General features: G+C 43.1%; 1 protein-coding gene across 1 annotated transcript; it reads left to right on the top strand.

Moving 5' to 3' along the window:
- The first annotated feature begins 4,468 nt into the window (after positions 1–4,468).
- Positions 4,469–5,437, top strand: LOC128728763 (alanine and glycine-rich protein-like). Its single transcript, XM_053822408.1, has 2 exons — positions 4,469–5,198; positions 5,379–5,437. The coding sequence occupies exons 1-2, from the start codon at positions 4,469–4,471 to the stop codon at positions 5,435–5,437; spliced, it is 789 nt and encodes a 262-aa protein (XP_053678383.1).
- Positions 5,438–22,129: the final 16,692 nt, after the last annotated feature.

The raw sequence follows: 22,129 nt of genomic DNA, 5'->3' as shown, positions 1-22,129 counted from the left end.
AAAACAAAAGAAGCAAAAAAATACGGTAGGATTATCTACAAACACATATACATTTATATTTTTATATGATATGAAAACTATATTTATATGCGTAAAAACTCCTTCCCCCACCCCGTTTGAAAACAAAACCAACCGTAAACCATATAAAATAATGAACTAACATTTACGTACCATTGCGTAGTTGATAGGTTTATAGATAAAATTACATATTTAAAACATATTACTATGATATTAATTCCTCTCCCACCCCAACCTCCAGAATAGCGAACAGCTCATTAAATCATAGTATTAAACAAAATAATGAAAGATGAAATAGGGTGGTGACGGAAGACAAATTAACCAAACAATTGACATCTAGTGAAATAATAGGTCGTTAAAACAACTTATGGGCTTAATGATACCTTATATAGTGTTATGAAACCGTACTGTTTAAGAGAGTAAAAGTAAACAATTGAATAAGAGAATGAACAAACAGAGCTAAACCACCAACAACCAAACTAAACAAGAAAAAAAAACTAGATGAATCGTAAGATGTGATATTTAGAGATAGTGAAAACCAAAAAAAAGGAAAAAAAAGTGACAAAAACATGTTTGGCCTTTTTTGGTTCATTGTGCACGCAGTGGCGCAGTTTTTATCGACCCGTCTGTCGAAAAACGAGTGGTGTAACTTTCTACAAGCTACTTTTAGCGAATGCATGTTTGTGTGTGGGTGTGTGGAGAGTCAGGAGAATGTCACAGAGGAATGGACTGGGATGAGATGAAGTTACAATTACTAAAATGCACTTGCAGCAGCGGGAAGGCTCGATCATTTGCGTATGATTAAAAGTGGGTGTTGTTTCAGAGGAGAAAGGACGTTGGAAGTCATAGTTTAAACACGTCACTGTACTTCCTTATTCTCGATCCTTTTCTCCCGACCGTCTTCTTGTGGGTAGTCAACTATCGAAAAAAGAAGGGAAAAATGTAAACTGTCACTCGAGCCTACTTAGTGACCGTGACAGTAGCTGTCATACCAGCGTTTAATGGTAAAGTGGCAATGTCGCTTTAAATGGGCAGTATGAATGGTAGTCTGGGCCAAACTAGACTAGTGTGAGAAGGAGGTGGATGCTCGAAGGACTTGGCGGGCTCGTGGGCAACATTTATCATAGCATTTTGTATCTTCGGTTCGTATGTTTTGTTAATTTCTATCGTTTCATCGTTTTGCGTATAGCCTCCGTTTTATTTGGTTTTTGACGTTTAACGTAGTAGCGAGTCGTGATATCCTCTGTGTTGGAATCCCGTATCACACTTTCGTTGCGCTTGAACACCATCTAACCGCACCTCGCAGGACGTTTCGCCCCTTGCAGAAGGCTGCTTAGGGCAGGATTCTTCAACCGCTCGGTTCCGTTCTCGTTTCTTGTTGTTTCCAGGTGTCACGATCGGCCAAGGCCTCCTCTTCCCTTCAAGGGTCATAAAGAGGGTGTTATTCGCAATGTTGGACTCTCCCTCTGCTTCCCACTTTTTTGAGCCCGGTCCGGCAACCCTCACGCATGACTATCCAATTTCCATTCCATCCGTTCTCTTAGTTTTTTGCTAGTTTAAAAAAACCCACATTAAACCTTGACGTGCTGTTACTTTTCTTCACCTTCCTAAATGTGACTAGGGCTCGTTTGACGACCGGTTGTTATCAGACTTTTGTTCTCATTGTGCTGCACTGTACGTTTTCCTAAGCTTCCATCTGTTTCCTTTTTGTGTGTGTGTGTGTTCATACAACTGCATCGTTTCAAACACAAATTGTATCATCGTAACGTACCTTTTGCCTCTCCTGCCTTTTGCTCTCGATGTGTCTGCCGTGTGCCGCGCACGGGTACGAATAATAGGTGTAAATTGTTCACTGGTGCTGCTTGTGTTCGTCGTGTTCGAATTTCTATTTCTAATCTCTAAACAGTATGTATCTTTTTTCTTTCATTCATATACGTTTAAAGCAAACGAATCTGTTAGTCAAAGGATGCTCGCCATCTTTTGTTCTGGTGGAAACCAGATAGTAAAAAAAAAGAAAATAAAACCACAAAAAACACACACGCACACACTATGCGGCAACGGCGAGCGTGTCCTGCCATGGTATCCGTGTCGTCGTTATTTCCCGATTTGCTGAAAGCCTTCCAATCTTTTTCTCGATGTTCTCAATTCTCCTCTGTTGTGTATGTAGAACAAAAAAAAACAAACAAAATCTTCACATTTTTCGAACTCATTGTGTCTGAATGTACTGTGTGTTGTTACTCTTCTCTGTCTTCTCATGCAAACGATTTTTTCCAACCGTATATTTTACCGTATTTTCATTCCATTTTGCTGATCTAACTGAGTACATCTAAACAAGAGCACTACTCGAGACGACCATGTAACCATTTCTGTAACTGCGACTGATTTTCAGTACAACTTGTACAACGCAGCAAAATGGAAACAAAACAAAACAAAACGAAACAAAAAATACAACCAAACAAACATACATGAAAACACAATAACTATGCAACCAAACCAACAAAACAAGCATAGGATCGCAGTGCGTAACGTATATCTTAAGAAACTGTTTTTCCATCTTTTCTACGTCTTTTGCGTTTGAGCATCGCCCTACTACTTTCTACACGATGTATATAAAACTGTTAATTTGGGAAATGAGCTGTACAATATTCTGTTTATATATTTTGTTTTGAGTTGAGTTAGAAGTAAAATATCAATGATAAAAACAAGCTGAAAGGAACACGACGTGCTTCCCCTGTAAACATAAAATCAGCTTCCCTGTGTTATTGTATAGAATAAAGCCATACAAACATGTTGGTTGTGCTTATCTTTGGTGTCGGTCAGTAAGAATGTTTCCTAGCTAAATTTAATTGATCCATAATTCAAATAGCGTGTTTATGACCTCTCACCACCAGAAGGCAAGTGGAAAAATAAACAGAACATACCCCCTGAAAATCTATCTCCTTTCCTTCTTCTTATTCTTCTTAACAAAGCAGTCTTAATAAAGAACCAAACAGTGTGTTTTCACCTCATGTTTTTCATATCTGTGGTTATCATCTACTTTCTTGATCATTTATTACTCACTTCATTACTCTGCTATGTTTTCTTTTCTTTGTTTACGTGAATATTTCCTCTCTAAGGTTGAAGATTCTTCGCTTCCTTTGATTTTTTAAAATTGTTTTGTTTTTCGTAATTTTAAGCAGTATGCTTAAAGGATGATATTTGTTTTCAAATGAAATAATTCTGTGTAGAAAGCATTTCATAAAACTATATTGGATGGTTCCATTGTCGGTATATGCGAAGGAACCTTCTACATGATCGATACTTGAAATTATATTACGATAGAAAGTGGATTTAAATGAGGAGAATGAGCTTTTATTGTTGTTTGTTTCGTTATCCATCCTTATTTACTTTATATATGTTCTCTCTTAATATGGACAGATTCCACATAATTTCTCCTGTTTAATAGTTGCTCCTGTGGAGCTTGGATTAATAAATTGAGCACGACTTCAATTTTGAATGCAATGTAATGAAAATGTGTGATTAATTTAACTCTGTCCTCATTTTAATATACTGATCCAGATAATTTCAACCGTTTAGTAAAGCTGGTTTTACGTGCTCGTAAGTCCTTTATTGATTTAAAGCAAAAAATCATTAAAAAATTATCATTGCCAAAATCAAGATAAATTACAAATCATAAATATTAAATGTTTTCGGTGAAGTTCGGTGCTGCTTTTCGGTGCAGTTTATAATTTCATTTACCATTTTGAAAGTATTTCAATTGCAAACTATTGCTCTCCGTGTCCGGTTGATCACTACAAGTTAAATTCCATTAAGCCAATGGCTCTTACTCTATATCGAAATTTCTTCATTGAACTCTCCCAAACTCTTGTCTTTCGAATGTATTTTTTTCTTTTTTTTTTGTCTCCGTTTCTCTAACTCTGCTAACATCATGTTACTATGGTTCTGCCTCATTTCTAACTGTCTAACCATCTGTCCAACTTCACGATTTCTCTTAATTCTCTTCTGTCATTCGATAAGATAAACGCTCACCGTACATTCCACACAAGACACAAACAGGACATAAATACATCTGAACACATCGAAACACATACTCAAAAACATACGTGCGAACTGTTTAAAAACGCCGTCATCAACCCATTTACTGCTAGAACTACTACTACTACTACTACTACTACTACTACTACTACTATAACTACTACTATTACTATTACTACTATTACTACTACTACTACTACTACTACCATTACTACTATACTACTGTAACTAATAATATTATCCTACTACTTCAACTGTTATCCCTCCAACTACTACTTACAACTACTGCCACTGCTACTTGTTTCAACTTGAAAACAAACAAAAAAGCAAAAAAGGATCCACGCGTGTGACAATCTCATTGTTTTTGTTATCCCTCTTCTCTTCTCTCTCTGGTCTTTCTCTCTTCTCTGTGTGTATGTATATCTTCCCAACAGGCTCCAAGGCCTGGCATATGCGGCTGACCTTTGAACGGCTCTCAGGCGGTTGCAATCTGCATCGGTGCAAGCTTTGCGGCAAAGTGGTCACCCACATACGCAACCATTACCATGTGCACTTTCCGGGCCGCTTCGAATGTCCACTCTGCCGGGCGACCTACACCAGAAGCGATAACCTGCGCACGCATTGCAAGTTCAAGCATCCGATGTTCAACCCCGACACCAGAAAGTTCGAAAACATGCTATCCCCCACCATGGCGTCGCAAGCGGCTGCGGCGGCAGCAGCCATTTCGGCAGCGGCTGCCGCCGCAAACAGCAGCTTCAAGCCCGATTTTTCCACGGCGGCCGCGGTGGCGAACAGCTTCAAGTCGGAGCAGTTCTCCGCGGCAGCGGCGGTGGCCAATTACGCCCTGGGCTCCTTCAAGTCCGACTTCCCCCCCATTCCGAGCTCGACTGCGGCGGCGGCTGCGGCGGCTGTGGTGGCGGCGGTGGCGGCGTCCGTGTCGCCCGGTGGCGGTGGAGGAAGCGGCGGTGGCGGTGGTGTTGGTGGCGGTGGCGGTGGCGGTGGCGGCGGCGGCGGCACTCTACAACCCACCGGAGGTGGTATGCTAGGTATGAGCGGGATGATGACTACCGGCGCGGGCGGCGGTAGAGATGTCGGCTGTGGTGACGTAGGTGGAGGAGGAGGAGGAGGAGGAGGAGGAGGGGGCATCGGAGGAGGTGGAGGAGGTGGAAGTGGGAGTGGGAGTGGAGGTAGTAGTAGTGGCGGCGGCGGCGGAGGCGGCGTTCTTGGAGGCGGCGTCTTTGGAGGCGGCAGTCTTGGAGGCGGCAGCCTTGGAGGCGGCGGTGGCCTTGGCAGTCTCGGAGGTCTCGGTAGCCTTAGCAGTCTTGGCCTTGGCCTTGGCAGTAGCAGTGGCCGCGATGGAAATGGCGGTGATATGTCCGACTGATATCGAAACACGCGATCCCGCAATGATCCATGTCAGCGGCTTGGCGGCCACTATCAAGACCACAAGAACAACGACTACGACGACGAGGACGACCTGCGCCAGCCCGCGAACAAGAGCACCCTCCATTCAGCTTCTTTCCACCCTCCGCCATCCCCAGCATCTGTAACGCCGACGCCGACGACCAGTGCGCAATATCTCTATCCATATTCAGCCGCCTTGCCGTCATCGCAGCCGCCGACCCGTCCACTGTTGTCCGCAATCGCAACCGCAACCGCAACCGCAACCGCAACCTGCTGCACCGCCACCAGTGTTAGTGGCCTCGCCGACAACCGATCGCCAGTACACAGAGCGGGTTTAGGTGCACTAAGCTACTCAAACACCGCGTATGCCGCCGCCGAGGCGGCCAATTCCAACGCAGCCTGTTGCGAACCGGCAGGACGTACAATAACGTACAATAACGGTTGCCACCGAAGCAGTAGAGCCGCCTCTAGTAGTAGCAGCAGTACCACCAACCCAAGCCGCCGCTCAATTAGCCGCCAATCGGTTCGCTTAACCAGCCGCCATGCCGGCGACTACTTGCTGGGGCGTTCGATCACGAACACACTCACCCGATCGTGTCGTATTGGGCGGCCACAGCATGGCACGGGAGTACGGGCACTCTCCGTGCTCTCGTTGCCGCCCGGCGGCCACGGCCACGGCCATCTTCCCCGTCCACCGCGCGGTAGTAGTTGTAGTGCTAGTAGTCGGTCTTCCCATTCCGTCTGTCCACATCGGGGCTGCGTCTGGCGAGGCTTCGGCGAGGATGTAACGTCGTCGACGGCGGCTGTTAGCTGGCCTCTACTGCTTCGTCCGGCTGTTAGTGGCGAGACACGCCCATACAGCGGCGGCCAACTAGCCTCGGGTGATTACTATGACCGGCGACACCGGCAGCTGCAGCTCCAGCTCCAGCAACGACAAACGCCACTACAGCTGGAGCATCAGTCGCAGCAGCATCAACGGCACATGCTGCAGCCAGAACAGCGCCACCAACAGCAACACCTGCAGCAGCAACGGCAGCACCAGCAACGCTTCCACCATCAACAGCAACAGCAGCAGCAACGTCGGCGGCATCGCGTGAAGCGCCCTCTACCGGCAATTTGCGCTATCTCCTTTCCCGAGCAGGATCCGACCGCTGTCATTAAGCGTGCCGGTGTTGGTAGCCATCAGGCGGCCTATCAAGGTTTCACGGATGAGAGTAATGGTGGTCCCGTCTGTCATACGCAGCTAGGTTAAGGGATATAGCCCACTTCGGCGACGGCCCATTTGTCGTACTCCACTACCCATCACTTTCTTTCTCTCTCTCTCTCTTTCTCTCTCTATCTCTCTCTCTCTCACACACACTCTCTATTTCTCTATCTCTCGCTTTGTCTGTCTGTCTGTCTGACTCTGTCTCTCTGACGCGCACACGGATTACATTCGCCACAGACCCGACTGCGAATTATTTACCCTGCCTTCCTGCCCCCTCCTCCCATATCCTCCCCTTCCCCACTCTCTCACTATCTCTCTCTCTCTTCCTCAGCCGCTCACTTCGTACCCCCGCATACGCTCGCAAAAGTAGAAGAAGTTAGTAGACCACGGTGGACATTGTGCGCGAACCTTCCGATCGTGCTCGTTCTTCTGCAAACCTACAGGCTGCTAGGTAGCCTTGTCTCTCGTCAGGACGTTCTTGTGTCGTGTACCGGCCCCCACACCTTACCAGTAATCGTTGACGTTGATCGTATAGTTTCATAAGTAGCTCTAACTAATCGTAACGCCGTGCAATCGTTTGGATGTACCTATCTACCTTCCGCTGCGTAGCCAAATAAGGTCTGGTGTGATCCCTACTCCCTCCTCCGTCTAGTGACGAGCCGCATTTAACATTATATATATATATATATATATATATATATATATATATATATATATATATATATATATATATATATATATATATATATATATATATATATATATATATATATATATATATATATATATATATATAATTCTCCCGTACCCAGACTATTGCGATAGCTCGCTAGCATAATTATAGTTTATTTTGTTTTTTGGTTTCTTTTTGGTTGAGGCGCGCGCCCAAGTACGAGCTTAGTGGAGTTTTGTAGACCAGTTTGCTGGGCCAATGACTCCCTACCGCTACACGTTAAACATTATTATCATTTTTTTTATTATCTTAGTCTCATTATACACAATCTCGGTATAGTCGTTCGTGCATGCGTTGCAATATTGTAGAGATTTGTTCGTTTCTATTATTTACATTAGAATTTTGTGAATTGAATTAGCTGAACTAGGAGGATGAATATGTGAAAAAGAACCACAAGGTACAAGCTGCAGCAGGAGCTGCCTATTGAATTTTGCTGGAAGACAAGGGATAAAAACACACGCACGTTGCATTTGCAAATCTTTACCGACCGACTTATGGAATCCGGGTAGAATCGAAATGGAGGATGTCGCCTCTTGAGATGATACCAGGGATGAGATGGAGAACGGGAGTCAAGGTTCGGGAGGGGAGTGATACAGGGTGGAGAGGAAAGGGAGAGAAGGAAGGGAATATGACAGTGTTTCGTTATCTTATCTAGTCATATGGTTTTTTTTATTTTCTATTCCATATCAAGCTGATAACAATGAGCTGTGCTTTCTTGTTCCGTTTGGACAGGTACACCTTAACCCCTGCGCATCTCTTAACCCCTGCGAATCTTTATACAATTAAGCTTTGTTCTACCACTCGGCTCTCCCTTTCCACCTCGCTCCATCTACGCTGTTTCGTCATCTGGCCGGAAGTACTAGTGCGCGGTGGACATTGTGATAAAACACGCTTCTGATGACTTCAATGCATGGAAGCGAAATGTCTGATACGACGCCTGGATACACACGCACCTTAATCGCGTACCTCAAAGCCCTTGAAGGTGGGTGGTGCAGAATCCGCCGCTCAGGTCTCGGTGCGACTGCTCTAGATCAAGTGGTTTACTCAGGTAGTCGCACGTGGAGAACATTTGCCCGAGATGTCTTTAGTAGGAGATCGTTGAAAGTATCCTGCGCGATCCTTTGTCGTTACTCAGCTGTCAAAACCTCGTAGCTTTATTTCGTTTGACGTTTGACATTCCTTCTGAATAGAAATTTGTTTATTGAACTGCTGGACTAAGGGACAGCTGTGAGTGTGCATGGTTTTACTTGCAGTGTATGAGCGCCAATCTCTCGAACTGCGAGTGTGTACGCACGTGTGTGTTGGGTATAACGCAACGCAACCTGTTAGAAACGCCTGTTGAACGATACTCATTAGGACCTTCGCTGAATTCACTCACACGTGCGCCTGATCTGTATGTTGAGTGCCCTGTCAGCTCAACACCTCCCTATTTTTTTCATTCAATCCCAGATCTCTCCTTCACCGTATCCGCGAATGATCGCTTATACTCGGTGTCCTTCTTACTACGGCGCAGGGTGAAGAATAGACACGAATTGCATAGATTAAGCTTTGGGACTAACGCATCACACGCGAGCATCGGGGCAGCAATAGCTGCATCCAACTGCGAGCTAAACACTACAGGGACATGGCCCAGTGCCCTGCGCCAGTTACACGACACGAAGCATTCCTAGTGATCCTGGTTCACGCGCAAACCACATTTAAACAAGAAGGCTAGAGAGAGTGGAAGGGAGAAATAGAGGGTGGGAGAAGGATCGCTACCGGCAGAAAAATAGGAACACTATAATAGCAGTAAATTGGGGGGTTTTGACGAACCTTCACGGCCAGATATATTACGTTTAAAGCAAAACAAAGCCAGTTTCAGATGCTTGAAAACCGCGCGATACCGACACATGTATTGTTTTTGCAAGTATGTGTAATCTCAGACTAGTGTACGTGCGTGGGCGCGTGTGTATGCGTGCGTGCTTGTATGTGTGCGTGGATGTGTGTGCGCCCGAGTGCTGAGTGTAGTTGAATGATGTTGTATGTAAGTATTCTTTGCCATGTATATGTATGTAGTAGGTATGTATACATAGCGCGGAGTATTTATGTTGGTCACACGCTTACACACAAAGACAGCATATCCGTAGACAAGCGTTTTAATATATCTACATTTATTCATACTAATAATGTGCAATATGAAATCACAATTTTATGTTATTTATGTTCAAGTTTCTTAATTAAAAAGTATGTTTTTTATATGATTAATGATTATTATTACTAGAGCTATTATAATTGTATTAATTATATATTACTCAACTTAACGAGAATGTTATGATATGCGATAGCAAAACTTATTTCGTAAGCGCCAGCAGAATATTTTACGTTTTATTTTTTTTTATATAACTCCTCGGTATTTTCTACAAGCCCTATTTTTATCCGTACCGCGTATATATGATTAACTTAAAGTATAACGGTCTACCTCATTTTGAACGGTTGTAAATAGTGTACGAGCTATTTGTGCACTTTTCCGTATTACACTTTCCGTTTGTTGTGAATTGTTGTTATTTGTTTATCTTAGACTTTTTTTGTATTTTTTTTGGTTCGATTATCTTCTTGTTTAAACTTTAATCTCAAGTTACGCGCTGGCCCGCGGCGCAGGTGGGGGAACTGCTTTTGTTAGTGTTTTTTGCTCCTTTATACACCCCTCTCCCCATATCCCACATCCCCCTTCCCCCTACCCTTCCTTCAGAGCTCCAGGATGGAGTTAGGGATAGGAGATACATATTCCTTACTTTTACGTTTCACCTCTCCGTTCAGGTTTGTTCGTTAGTGTTCAATTTATGTGAGAGTGTGCTTGTGTATGCCTTGTTTAATGTTTGATTTAACGTCCATGGAACAGCCGTAGATATTATTCTAGCATGTTATACCGTTTTACGGGTGCTAGAGTTAAACGGTGCCGAATGGGGGCACAAACCCCACCCACAAAAATTTGCAATGTTAATCTGTTCGCTAGTCCGCGTTAATGTTTAGTGGTTGGTACGAACGCCGAACTTAGAAATGCTCCAAAACGCTTTCGCCAGTGCTCGCTTAAGTAGAAAGCGTACCGGGTTACGGTGAGGGATGAAGGGATAGGGGTAGGGAGAGGGAGAGCTAATTTTAATCACACACAACAAAAACAACACACACACACACACACAAATGTAAAACATACCAGCGCCTAGCCTCCTAATACTCTGATATGTGCTACCATGAGGTGAGTTTTATTACAATTTACGTACGGGTTGCTTGTTTTGGCTCTGCCTCACCGGCAGAGGGCGCTAATTTTGTGGGCGCACAAACACGCACATACACAGCGCGCAAGCTTAGGCGCGTGTCAGCAGCTAGAGTTAGCACGCCTCATTATCCAGTAAGGAGCACGAGCATCAAAAGGAATGGTGGAAATCCGTGGAAAAGCGCGATGGTGCGTTGTGTAGATTTAAACGGCGAAGACGCTTGGATGCAGGTTTGAATAACGAAACCTACCATTTACACGCCGTTTCATCACTCGAATGACACTCCACTTGATGAGTACTGGAGGCCACGAGCTTCCGGCATCGGAAGCTGTTTCCACTTCCGGTTTCGGTGTACGATCGTTCGCTCAAGGCCACCGCACTCTTGCTCGGTCCTCCGAGCAACGCTCTATCCTCTTCCTCTCGTTGGCCCTTCCGGTGTGGGGTTTACCGTCTTAATCTCATTAATGTTTAGTAGCGTAAATGTAACACAAACCCATGCTGCTTACTCGTAGAGATCGAGTGGTATGGGTTAAGGGAGCGGTTCCGCTCTTTAGTAACTAGGAGAGCCACCTGCTAGCCCTTGGGTTCACAGATCGAGGTCCTTTTGTCGGTCGCCCTCTCCATTCCAGCTGCCGGCGAAGGGGCACCTCTTACGGAAGGGTGGTTTTGAAAGGGAAAGCGGTTCCGGAAGAACCCTCAGACCTCTCGAGAAACGCCCTCTTCCGCATTTAGAATGCATTTAGAGCTCCCTTCAGGAACTCGCAGGAAAAAGGATAAGCTCCTATCGAGTTGGTTTTTGTTTTCCGTTCGTTTACAGATTCCAGGGGAGATTGTGTGGGTCCAGAGAGGAAGAGCACAAGTGGGGAGCATGTACCGCAGGAGTGTTGTTTTTTAGGGTACGTGCATGACCGGGAAAAGGAAGTGCAAAAAAAGGTCAAATAGTAAGACACCAGGTTGGGAGCCAAAGGGATGTAAAATTGCGCATTTGGCGCTGTCCATCTTCCTGGTCCATCTTTTCCAGATCTCCTGTTTCCCGTTCCCTCTCTCCTTCCTCTCCCTACCCTCCTAGCCCCGTGCGTCCCATGTTCGATTCTCAGTGGGCCGACTCGTCACTCACCAACACACTCTGCCCATACCTTGGTGCCCTTCTTGGCAAACGCCCTTCTTAGCTTTGCGGCGCCACCTCTTTATCTTACCATTAGATCACGTACGTGCAATAATCGCTATTTATGTTTACGACACACTCAATTGAAGAGGGCCAAACGGCGGGAAGAAACGGGGTGGGTAACGGGTCTCGGGTAGAGGGGAGGGTGGGTCGGGCGCAATTTCCATGGGTGCACATAATCCTGGCCCAGCCGGGAAGACAATTTACTTTTAATCTCTAAAAGCTAGTGTTCGCATTCTTATATTTAATGTTTATTATTGTTCTTGTTATATCCTCCGTTCCTCTTTTTCCGGTGAAGTATGATTGAATCTTACCTGATGTAAATGTAGCAAAGACGAATAACAAAAGTGCGAAAAATGAGAAGAAAAAAATAAGCAACAACACACGGAAACAAAACCTAAAGGACGAGGAAGAGAAGGTGAAAAAGAAAGGGAGCAAAAAATAGGGGAAGAAAAAGAAACGAAAAGGCAGACATGAAAAGAAAAAAGTGAACCAACAGGGCAGAAGGTAAATGAGAACAACAAAAGGAGTAAAACAAAACTGAGCGGAACTTTTGAGAAAAAGAGGAGAAAGGAAAATGAACAGCTAAAATCCTATTTGTTATAATTTATACTAAAATAATTTATATTTGATGACTAAAAGACTTAATAAAACAAAGGCAAAGAAAAAAAAACAACACACACACATCGTCACACTTCTCTTTCTATAGTTTATTGGGTATGAACGTCCAGCGTTGCTTCGTGGCTTCTGGAAGCGGACAGGGGACTTTGCAAGCTCGCTGGTCGGTGGGTTCATGTTCAGCAGTGACGATTTGGCTTAGGCTTTGCACCGTATATGTTAAAGTATCATGTTATGTTTACTACAACTACTATTCCACGGAAAGTAAAAAAAGTTAGGGGAAAAAACGAAAGCGTACGGGAGTAAACTGCTCCAAGGAGCAGCGCTGCAGCGTTAGAAATAAGATTGTGAAGCCGCTGCAAAAGCGTGAAAGAAATTCTAGTCCAAACGGATGGTGCTACAGAGTTTCCGGTTAATGGGCGAGAAACTAGTGCGCGAGGTGGCAAGCAAGGAGAAAACGAAACAAACAAATGTTTGAAATACTCTACTTCATCGGTTCCATCAGTAGTCGCGCTCTACTCATATTGTCAACGATTAAACCGGTTATCGAACGCCTATACCGGGCCGGCGATCGGATGGAAGAGTGATTACATTGATTGTTATCCACTTAGTTCAAATATGTATCGGTAAGACTGGAGGGAGAAACATTAACAAATCCACGTATTGCTTCCTTAGAAGCAGAATATAGTCAGCAATCCATAGCAGGTATTCACTTGCTTTAGGAATATTAAGAGACCGTTCAGGTTGCTGTCTTTTGTCTTCCCAGTATTTAAATTTGGTAGCACCGAATTTCGGAGAAGCAATCTGTCGTCCAGAACTGGGTTCTGTTTTACTACGCTAGTGCATCTCCCGCTCCTTCTGTTCAACATCTCATGATTTATCATCTCTATTGCTCTGTTTTGTTTGAGTTCATGCTTACTGGTCGTAGTCGCACTGTTTTGTGTGACTTTTCTGTTCTCGACTTTAAAGTTTAATATTTTACTTTGTTCTTCGTTTTCCAATCATGTTGGAACTCAGTATACGAATGTTGGGTAATCAACAGTTTAGCAAGCACGTTTTGATTCAAGAGCTGACCGAAGTGTTATACTCTTGCGTATGCTTTTCTTTAATGGAGTACAGAAAAATCCAGCGATTGTACATGGACATACTAAAGAGACCTGTTAAATTTAGCAACACGTTCTGCTTCGTTTTGAACCTCCCGTCGTTTTGCATCTTCAGCAGTTAGTTAACGTTCTATTAGAAGGTGGGAGGGGGCTAGTATTGTTAGCCTTACAGTTGAACTCGACTCGCTTGTTCTTGTTTGTGTAAAGAATGCACCACACTAAAGTACGTTGTTGATATAAATCAATATCTTTATCTATTTCTAATTCCTATTACAACAAGTAACGCTCTCTTTTATATGGCACCATGCAAGTATCTATTGGCAGCAATATATTTACCAGTAATCCAGAACGGCCCCGTTCATTCGATGTAAGATACCGACTGCTCCACGTTTGCTACTTCTGATTCAACTTACTCTCGTATCTCGTAGTACATTATCTTAAGGATCTTGAACGAACGTAATGAACTTTTCATTGCACCGCTTTACGTTATCTTGGCTTTGTCTCAATTTATCTCTCTCGCTCTCTCTCTCTCTCTCTCTCTCTCTCTTCTATTTATATAATGCTATTCTTATACACATATAAATATATATTCATAACTATCTCTCTATATTTGTAATATTATTGATATTATTTCAAGTATGCTAGTACCGAATATTTCAAAGATAATCGTCAAGCGAGGTATGCGAATGTCATACGCTCATCCTGCGCCGTCATATCCTGCGGTTTAGGCACATCACATTTCGATATCGTGTCACGTGGCTCTTAACTAGTTGCGTGTCCCTTTTCGAATTTACGGTTGACTTTAGAGATTTCGGTTTGCAGGATGAAAGCTCGCACGTCCAACAACTTTGGCTCCAGCTTATGAAGTGCCAGCTGTCGATGCTCTTCTTTGTTGTCTCTTTGCTCGCATATACGATACCTTATTCTTTTGCAGCAATTATTTGCTTTTGTTCTGTTTCATCTACTCTTGTTTTCTTCTTTTGTTAATCACTTTCCTCTCTTGTGTCAGTTTTCGCCGCTCGTTACGTTTTATTCTCTTCTTATAACAATCTATTTGACATTCCCTACTACTTTTCTTGCAGTATAACATTGTTTTACTTGCCTCTTGTCTGCCTCTTGGATTTGAAATGATATGGTTTTATTTTGTTGAAGTATAGCGCTCTGCGGTTTTCTGCGCCATTTGGCTAGTTTTGCGGATACGGTATCACTATGTTTCTAAGTATTTTATCTTATTGACCAACTCTAAGAACGGAAATATCGTTTACTTCCATTCCAACGTTGTACGTTTTCTTGCCTGCCTTCTCTATTTTACGTCCTTTTGTTCTGTCTCCCAAGTTTGAATGCCTTTTAATCTTACTCTTGTACACTCTGTCTCTCTCATGTTTCTCTTGTTCTCTCTTGTAATCTTGTTTTTCTCTCTTTCACCAACAACTTCACCAACAGTCTCAATCGATGAATAGTACTTTACTTTTTCCTCTACCTATGCAATCCTCCAAGATGTCTCGCATTCCTCCCCGTTGTGGTCTCTCTCTATCTCTATTTCTTTCTATCTCTATCTTGCTATTTTTCTCTCTCACACACATATCTTATATTGTTCAGATAAAGTCTTTTATTAGAATAATTTTCACTCCATTACATTGTCTGTTTCGTTCTCAGTATGGCTGACTCTCTTTCACTTTCTCTATCTGTCTGCCCTTAACTGGCTCTTATTCTCTATTTCTCATTCTTTGCGTGCATTTCTTCTTCTTCTTCTTCTACTTCTACTACTTCTACTTCTGCTACTTCTTCATCATCTACTTCTTCATATTATTCTTCAATTACTATTGCTCTACTACTACTTCGCATCTCTTCTCTTGCTCTTTCTCTTACTTCGCTTTATCTCACACACACAAGCGCGCGCACTTTTCCGAAAGAATATAGAAGCTCAGGAAGTTACGAAACAGTCGCTCTCTTTTGTTCAAGCCACTTCATTGTGTGTGAGAGTGTCAGTCATCTCTTTCTATCTTTTCTCTCTCTCTTCCCTCTCTCTCTCTTTCTCTTTCTCCTGCTGCCCTATATCCTGATTACACTTCCAGAGCTGAAGACCTATCGCATTGCGCAGATATTCGAGAAGGTGAACTCCCTGGACGAACGAAAGCGGTGCCTGCTGTGCGGGAAGGTTGTGTGCAACGTGCGCAATCATTACTACGTGCACTTTCCCGGCAAATACGCCTGCAGCCTGTGTACCGCGGTTTACACACGCAGCGATACGTTGCTCATGCACTGCCGCTCCAAACATCCTGAGTTGAATGTGTGAATGTTGTGGCACCGATTGACAAGCGATCGCTGATCACCGTGGCCGGGATGTTAAGAACACCCCAAGCGGGTCCGATTGCCTCGGAACACGTCTGCTTTTGTCGCCTTGCCCTCCACAGTGCTCCAAAGCAAGAGAAGAAATTAAACTCCCCTCCATCCAATCAAGTGCACTCTTTCCTTTTCGAACCCCTTACTACAAGAGCCCTCCGAATGATCCAGGGAAACCCCAAGAAGCTCTCATGAAGGTTAGCATCTCCCGGCAAGAGAGCAGGTGTTCCTCTGGACGTACCCGGGCATTTGGGGGCAAAACTGCAGTGCCAATGGCTTGCTTGGCTCCCTTAGTGCGGCTACAGGTACTGACGCTTTCGCTTCGTTGTTATTAGCGGAAGATGTCAGACGCGTTCTCTGGATCGTTTTCGCACCATTGTCCGAGTCCATGTTCCCTTTTCGCACCCGGCGTTGTTCGAAACAACATGCAGAACTAGCTTAATTATCCGCTCTTCTCGTAAGGTTGCTTTAGACTTTTGGGTTCCTCACTCAAACCGCTCCTCGCTCTATGCCTTCGCTTGTGATGAATTTACCTGTTGACAAACACATCCTAAGTATACTTGCTTAGTATGGTCTTATCGTGACCAAGAAAAACTCGTTCTCTCTTTACGCATAAGCATGTCGAAAAAACAATGAACATTCTACTGGATGAATACCTAGCGGACTTTTTGCTCGCATAGATAATGAATAGAATATCAAGTCCCATGTGATTGTATGTACTTACAAGCTATTAGATGAAGATCACTAACAATTGATATTCTCGTGATCTCAACAATTAGACAAGTGTTACCACATAATTCTGAGAGGGACAGGGTTTTCCATTCCACGAAAACAATCATTTGTCGAAATATTCCTCACAAGATTCTGAGGAATGCAAAATGAAAACCAAGGCTTCCTGAGCCGCAATGGTGAGGTCTGGAACTTATCAGACCGAGAAAAACACGTTAATTTTTTTCTGGCTACATGAGTGATCTGGATTTCTTCCATTCAGCTTTATAATTATCTCTATCTTTCTCTACCTATCTCTGTATCTGTCTACCTTTGTATTTCTTTTTCTATTTCTATCTAACTCTATTACTATCTTTATCTTTATTCATTTGTTTGTGTTGCGTTTGATTATTCGTTCTCTTTTCTAACTCTTGGTCACTCTTCACTTTCTAACTCTCTTTCTCTCTCTTTCTCTCTGTTATCGCTCTCTTTTCCCTGCCGTTCGTTCGTTGGAGTAATCTACCTCACCAAGTAATTGTTATTTCTTTACGCGCCCGTCTTTGTTTTAACCTCCTGTACTTTGCTTATCATTGTTACGCTTTTCCATTGAACTAATATAGCACTCAGACCGTTCGTATCGTATTCGTTCGCTCGGCCGCACCATCACACTGGCCGCAACACTGGTCGGTTTTATGGTTGCTTTGATTTGATTATGTTTCAATTTCTTGTGCGTAAACAGTACTGAAATCAATCCACAATCCTCTGGTACATTTTGTTTTTAGTATACCATAATTTCTGCACGATTTTATACATTGCATTGTTTTCTTTAGTTTTTCATTCCGTTTTCCAATGCTAACACCGACCTATGACACATTAGCTTGGGTTCGGACTTTTCTACATTTTGCATTTCATGTTCTGCATTCAGTACTAAAATTGAAAATAAAAAATATACAAAAATACAAACTATTCCTTCGTTATCCACGTCACACTCCCATCCGTCTGTAGATGAACTACTAATCGATCGATTGAGCAGATTTTGGTTTGATATGCACGGTATGCTCTGCGTGAAACATGATAATTGCTACTGTAGTATAACACCAGCCAAAACTATGAAATAAAGCAGCGAGAGAGATTGAGAGTAGATAAGGGTGTAGCATAAGCGGTGATGGGAAAAATGAACACACCGTTTTCTGATATTATCTTCATGCCAATTGTGATCTTATTTTATCATCGACACGATACCCCGGCTACTAAAATGGAAATCCCGCGTTCTATTTGTGCAGTGATAGAGATTTGCTTTTTAGATTTTTCCGTACATAATTCCAACATTGTCCCGTTGCGTAACCCGTCCCATGGTGTTTGCGTATACTTCCATCATTGCCTTCAACTTCCTAATAATTGAAAACCGCTAAGATAATTTCTATGTTATTGTTTCTCAGTCTCTTTCTTGATATCTCTCTCTTTTCCATTCTCTATCTCTCTCTCTCTCTCTCTCTCTCTTTCTCTCTCTCTCTCTCTCTATCTTTCTCTATTTATTGCTCACTACTTAACAATTTATTTTCATTAACTTTATTTTACAAAACTCTACCATTTTATGTTGTTTGTTGATTTTTTGTACTAAAAAAATATATAATTACATTTAACAATTAATTTAATGAAATAATGAGACAAATTGTGCTACAAATAAGAACGCAAACAGAAACAATGTGTAATGAAGCTAAATTGAAAATAAGAACAAATAATTAGTAATACGTGTGTTGTGCTGCCAGAGTAATAAACTGGAGAAAATAAGCAGATCGATCAAAACAGCACAGCTAGCAGCCTCACACGTACTTCTACTACATTCTTCGCACTCTACTTTGTTGTCTCTGTTTTACTCAACTGTTTCGTTTGGTCCATTTCGCTTTATGATTCTTTCTGTTATGCTTTTTTTTTATATTTTTCTAGTTTTGTTCTGGATTTTTTGGTTATGTTTTACTCTTCCACATGTCCTCCCATTTCGCCTCGCTTGTCCTTCTGCTCTATCACCTTCAAACCTGAGTTGTATACCCTTGCACCCTGTACCACTTAAGCTATTTTCTCTTCTTTCTCTCTCTCTCTCTCACACTCTCTCCCTGACTCTATTTCTCTCTGTCTCTCTCTCTTTCTCTCTCACTCTCTTTATTCCCCCTTTCTTCCCTCGGGATGGTATAATGGCCCTCCGCCTGTTGACGCTGTTGCCCATCGGTGTGTTCTCTGTTCCTTTTCTCTGTCGGTTGCAGGGCCGGGGGGAGGTGGAGGCGGCAGTCGGTACGAGCATCACTTGCCACGGCACGCGAGCGGTATCCTACCGTCCAGTCTTGTCTCGTCGCCCGATGGTAACGATCTTCCGCACCACCCGCATTATCAGCTGCACCATCAGATGTCCTACCATAACATGTTCACGCCGTCGAGGGAGCCTGGCACGGCCTGGCGCTGTCGCTCCTGCGGCAAGGAGGTCACCAATAGATGGCACCACTTCCACTCGCATACGCCCCAGCGCTCCCTTTGCCCGTACTGCCCGGCGTCCTACAGTCGAATCGATACCCTCCGATCGCACCTCCGGATCAAGCACGCCGATCGGCTCAACGCGCCCAAGTTTAGCAATCCCCCGAACTGCAAGCTGCCGATGTAAGGAGCTGCCGGACTGGACACTGCAGCGGCTCCCATCCTCCCGCTTGAGAGCGCCCGACACACGACACGCTCTCTCACTCTCTTTCACGCTTACTCTTTTTCTGTTTCTTTCTCTCTCTCTCTCTCTCTCTCTCTCTCTCTCTCTCTATTTCTTTCTTTCTCTCTTTCTCTCTTTCTCTCTCTCTCTCTCTCATTCCTTTGTGTTTCTTTCGTTCCCGTATCCTTTGGATTTCTCGCTGTGTCGAGCGCCCGTTTGGCTTAATGTGCTTCTGCCTCTGCTCACTAGATGTCGCGGTGAGCTGGGTCTTGCACGTCCTGCAAGTGAGGGTGGGAGATCGAGAGTGGAGAGATAGGAGAGAAGAAGTGCGAGGATCGGAGGTGTGTGTCGCATGCAGTATTGTTTCGCCAGCACTGTGTGTCCTGAGTGAATACTCTTTTTCTTGTTTTATGTTTTACCAGTACATTTGGTATCATTTACGTTTTTTACTTTAACTCTTTTTCTCTTTTCCACTGTTTCTTCTCCTGTCATTTTCTCTGTATTATCCTCTTTCTCTTTATCTCTTTATCTCTCTCTCTCTCTCTCTCTCTCTGTATTGTGGGTATTTTTACTTGATTTTATTTTCCTGATTTACTCTGTGCTTATTTTTCCTTTCTTATATTTCTCGTACTCTATTCTTTTCTCTTTTGCTCCAGTCAATAATAGATTGTAGCCCAATTACCGGTTAAACGGGCAAAATTTTGCGCGAAGCCCATACTCCTTCGGAAATTTTAAGAAGTATTTTTACGGGTACGACGATGTTTGTGGGCTTTCACGAGAAGTGAAAGATTACTATTAGAAGTGTACGCACAGGCACACTGACACATTCGTTCGCACATTCATTCGTACATGCTCTTACGGTGCTTTTTGCGGTTTGTCACGTGGGCTGGAGACGCTCGCTTTTATATGATGTCCTCCCCGTCTTACGCGGAGCAGTTTGTTCAATCTGTTGTCTAGAGGGAGCATGTACATTCGAATTATGTTCGGAAGCTCTATATTTGATCTATGTTAGCGATGATGAAAAATGGAAGAGTGTCACAAACACAAAAAATGTACACTGACAGATGAATCCGGTTCAAAGGACCAAGTGTCTCAGCGCACAGTAGCTAATGGATCGTAAGCTATCGGTCGTTAATGAGCTTGTTAGAACGGTTAAGTAAAATTGCGTTCATCAGATACAACGGGTGAGAAATTGTTGCTAGAAGAAAAGCAATTCTGTGGATTGGATTATGGGGTTCGTTATGGGATGTATGGTGGATAAGTGATCAACGGCAGAAACAACTTTGTTCCCCTTGAATGCCATGCATAGAATCACGAGTTGCACATAGATAAGAAAGTATAGCATTGTACACAGTGTTCTATGGAACCGGTGCTATAATGGATCACGAAATACCGATTTGATTTAGGCGTTGATTCATTGGTTTGACTCGTAGTTAGCTCGGCAGCTACGTAGGCATGTCATAATTTTACTGCAATGTTCCCTTTTGAATAATTTAACATGTGGCATTTCAATAGTTTCATGATATAAACTAACCCAGTATTGTTTAATCTCAAATCCAGCTGGCACAGCAAAGAGCTGGATTAATCAAGAGAGTAATTTTCTATCATAAAAGCAACATCGGTCCCAATACCGGTCAAAACGGTGCTCATCTCTTGCCAGTGCTGAAGCTATTATGTGTAGAATGTGATTTGTTTTGGGTGAAGATGTTTTATGTGCCTATTTTGATAAAGTTCCAACTCTCATTAATTAACTTCCTCTCTTGATACATACCTCGCGAGGCCATTAAGCGGGCAAGGCTTTTTCCGAGATGCGAAAATCATCACCGCGCTGCAAAGGTGTGGGTAGCATAACTACTCAATTCCTGCAGCGAGCAACCCCTTTTAGGAAAATGTTCTTCCAAAATGTGCCATAAGTTTGAAAGCGAATCTATGAACGTATACTGTCCAGCGCACGGTGCTTTAGATCACCTACTAATTGGGTGGTGTACATAACTAAACACAAGTGTGCAGGCGCTGGCTTGCCCGCAAAAATGGTCACGAGAGAGAATTTAGTGTACACTCCAAGAAAGTTATCGAATTATAGCTAACATTTTTACCTGTCGGATACAGTGATCTAAAAAAGAACCCGATATCCACTCACGATTATGTGGTTCGCAGAAAATACTTGAATCCCTTTCTGGTAGATTCTGACGGCGTTGTTCTCTGATATCAGAATATGGTCTTACTTCTGATATCAAAATACGGAATGCTGTCTCTCATGATTGGTATTGGTGTGTTATATTACCATGTGATGTGGAGAGACCCAATCACATTGTCACTTCTTCAAGGGTGTATATTCTATGGTTTTGAGACTGCCCATTTTGTGGTTATTTTATCGTTATGGTAGCCATAAACATGTGCTCGAAGGATAAGTTAGGAAACAATGTCGTTTGGAGTAAGAAATGCACAACTCTGGGCACGAACACGACAACTTCATCGCATTTGATCGGATGTTCTTTATGAAATTTTTGAAAAGCGCAAGAAACAGCGTTAGGTGTTAAACCCACCATGGACTCTCAGTTTAGCGTACCTCTGCAGATGGTGGTATATTATTAGTATGGCATTTCGAAACAATTTGGAAAATTTGTTTTCTCTGTCTCTTGTGTATCAACTTATCAACACATACACATCCAGACATGCCCATTAACACAACCATAGAAGAGAGAGTTGAGCAGCAGGATTATTGTCAGATACACATTCAACTAGCCTGATTATACTTACATTTATTCGGGAGGAGAGAAAGCAAAAATTTATTTGTTCAAAACTCAACTTATTAGTGACAAAATAAAAAGACTTCAATCGTTCCATTATTCATT

The sequence above is a fragment of the Anopheles nili genome, chromosome X, assembly GCF_943737925.1.
Source record: "Anopheles nili chromosome X, idAnoNiliSN_F5_01, whole genome shotgun sequence".
In the NCBI taxonomy this organism is placed as follows: Eukaryota; Metazoa; Arthropoda; class Insecta; order Diptera; family Culicidae; genus Anopheles; species Anopheles nili.
This window is presented reverse-complemented; position numbering and strand designations above follow the sequence as displayed.

Excerpts from the sequence above, each read along its gene's own strand:
- LOC128728763 (XM_053822408.1), top strand. The coding sequence starts at position 4,469 with ATGTATATCTTCCCAACAGGCTCCAAGGCCTGGCATATGCGGCTGACC. Across the intron at positions 5,199-5,378 it reads AGGAGGAGGAGGAGGGGGCA|GCCTTGGCCTTGGCAGTAGC; the intron begins TCGGAGGAGGTG and ends TTAGCAGTCTTG.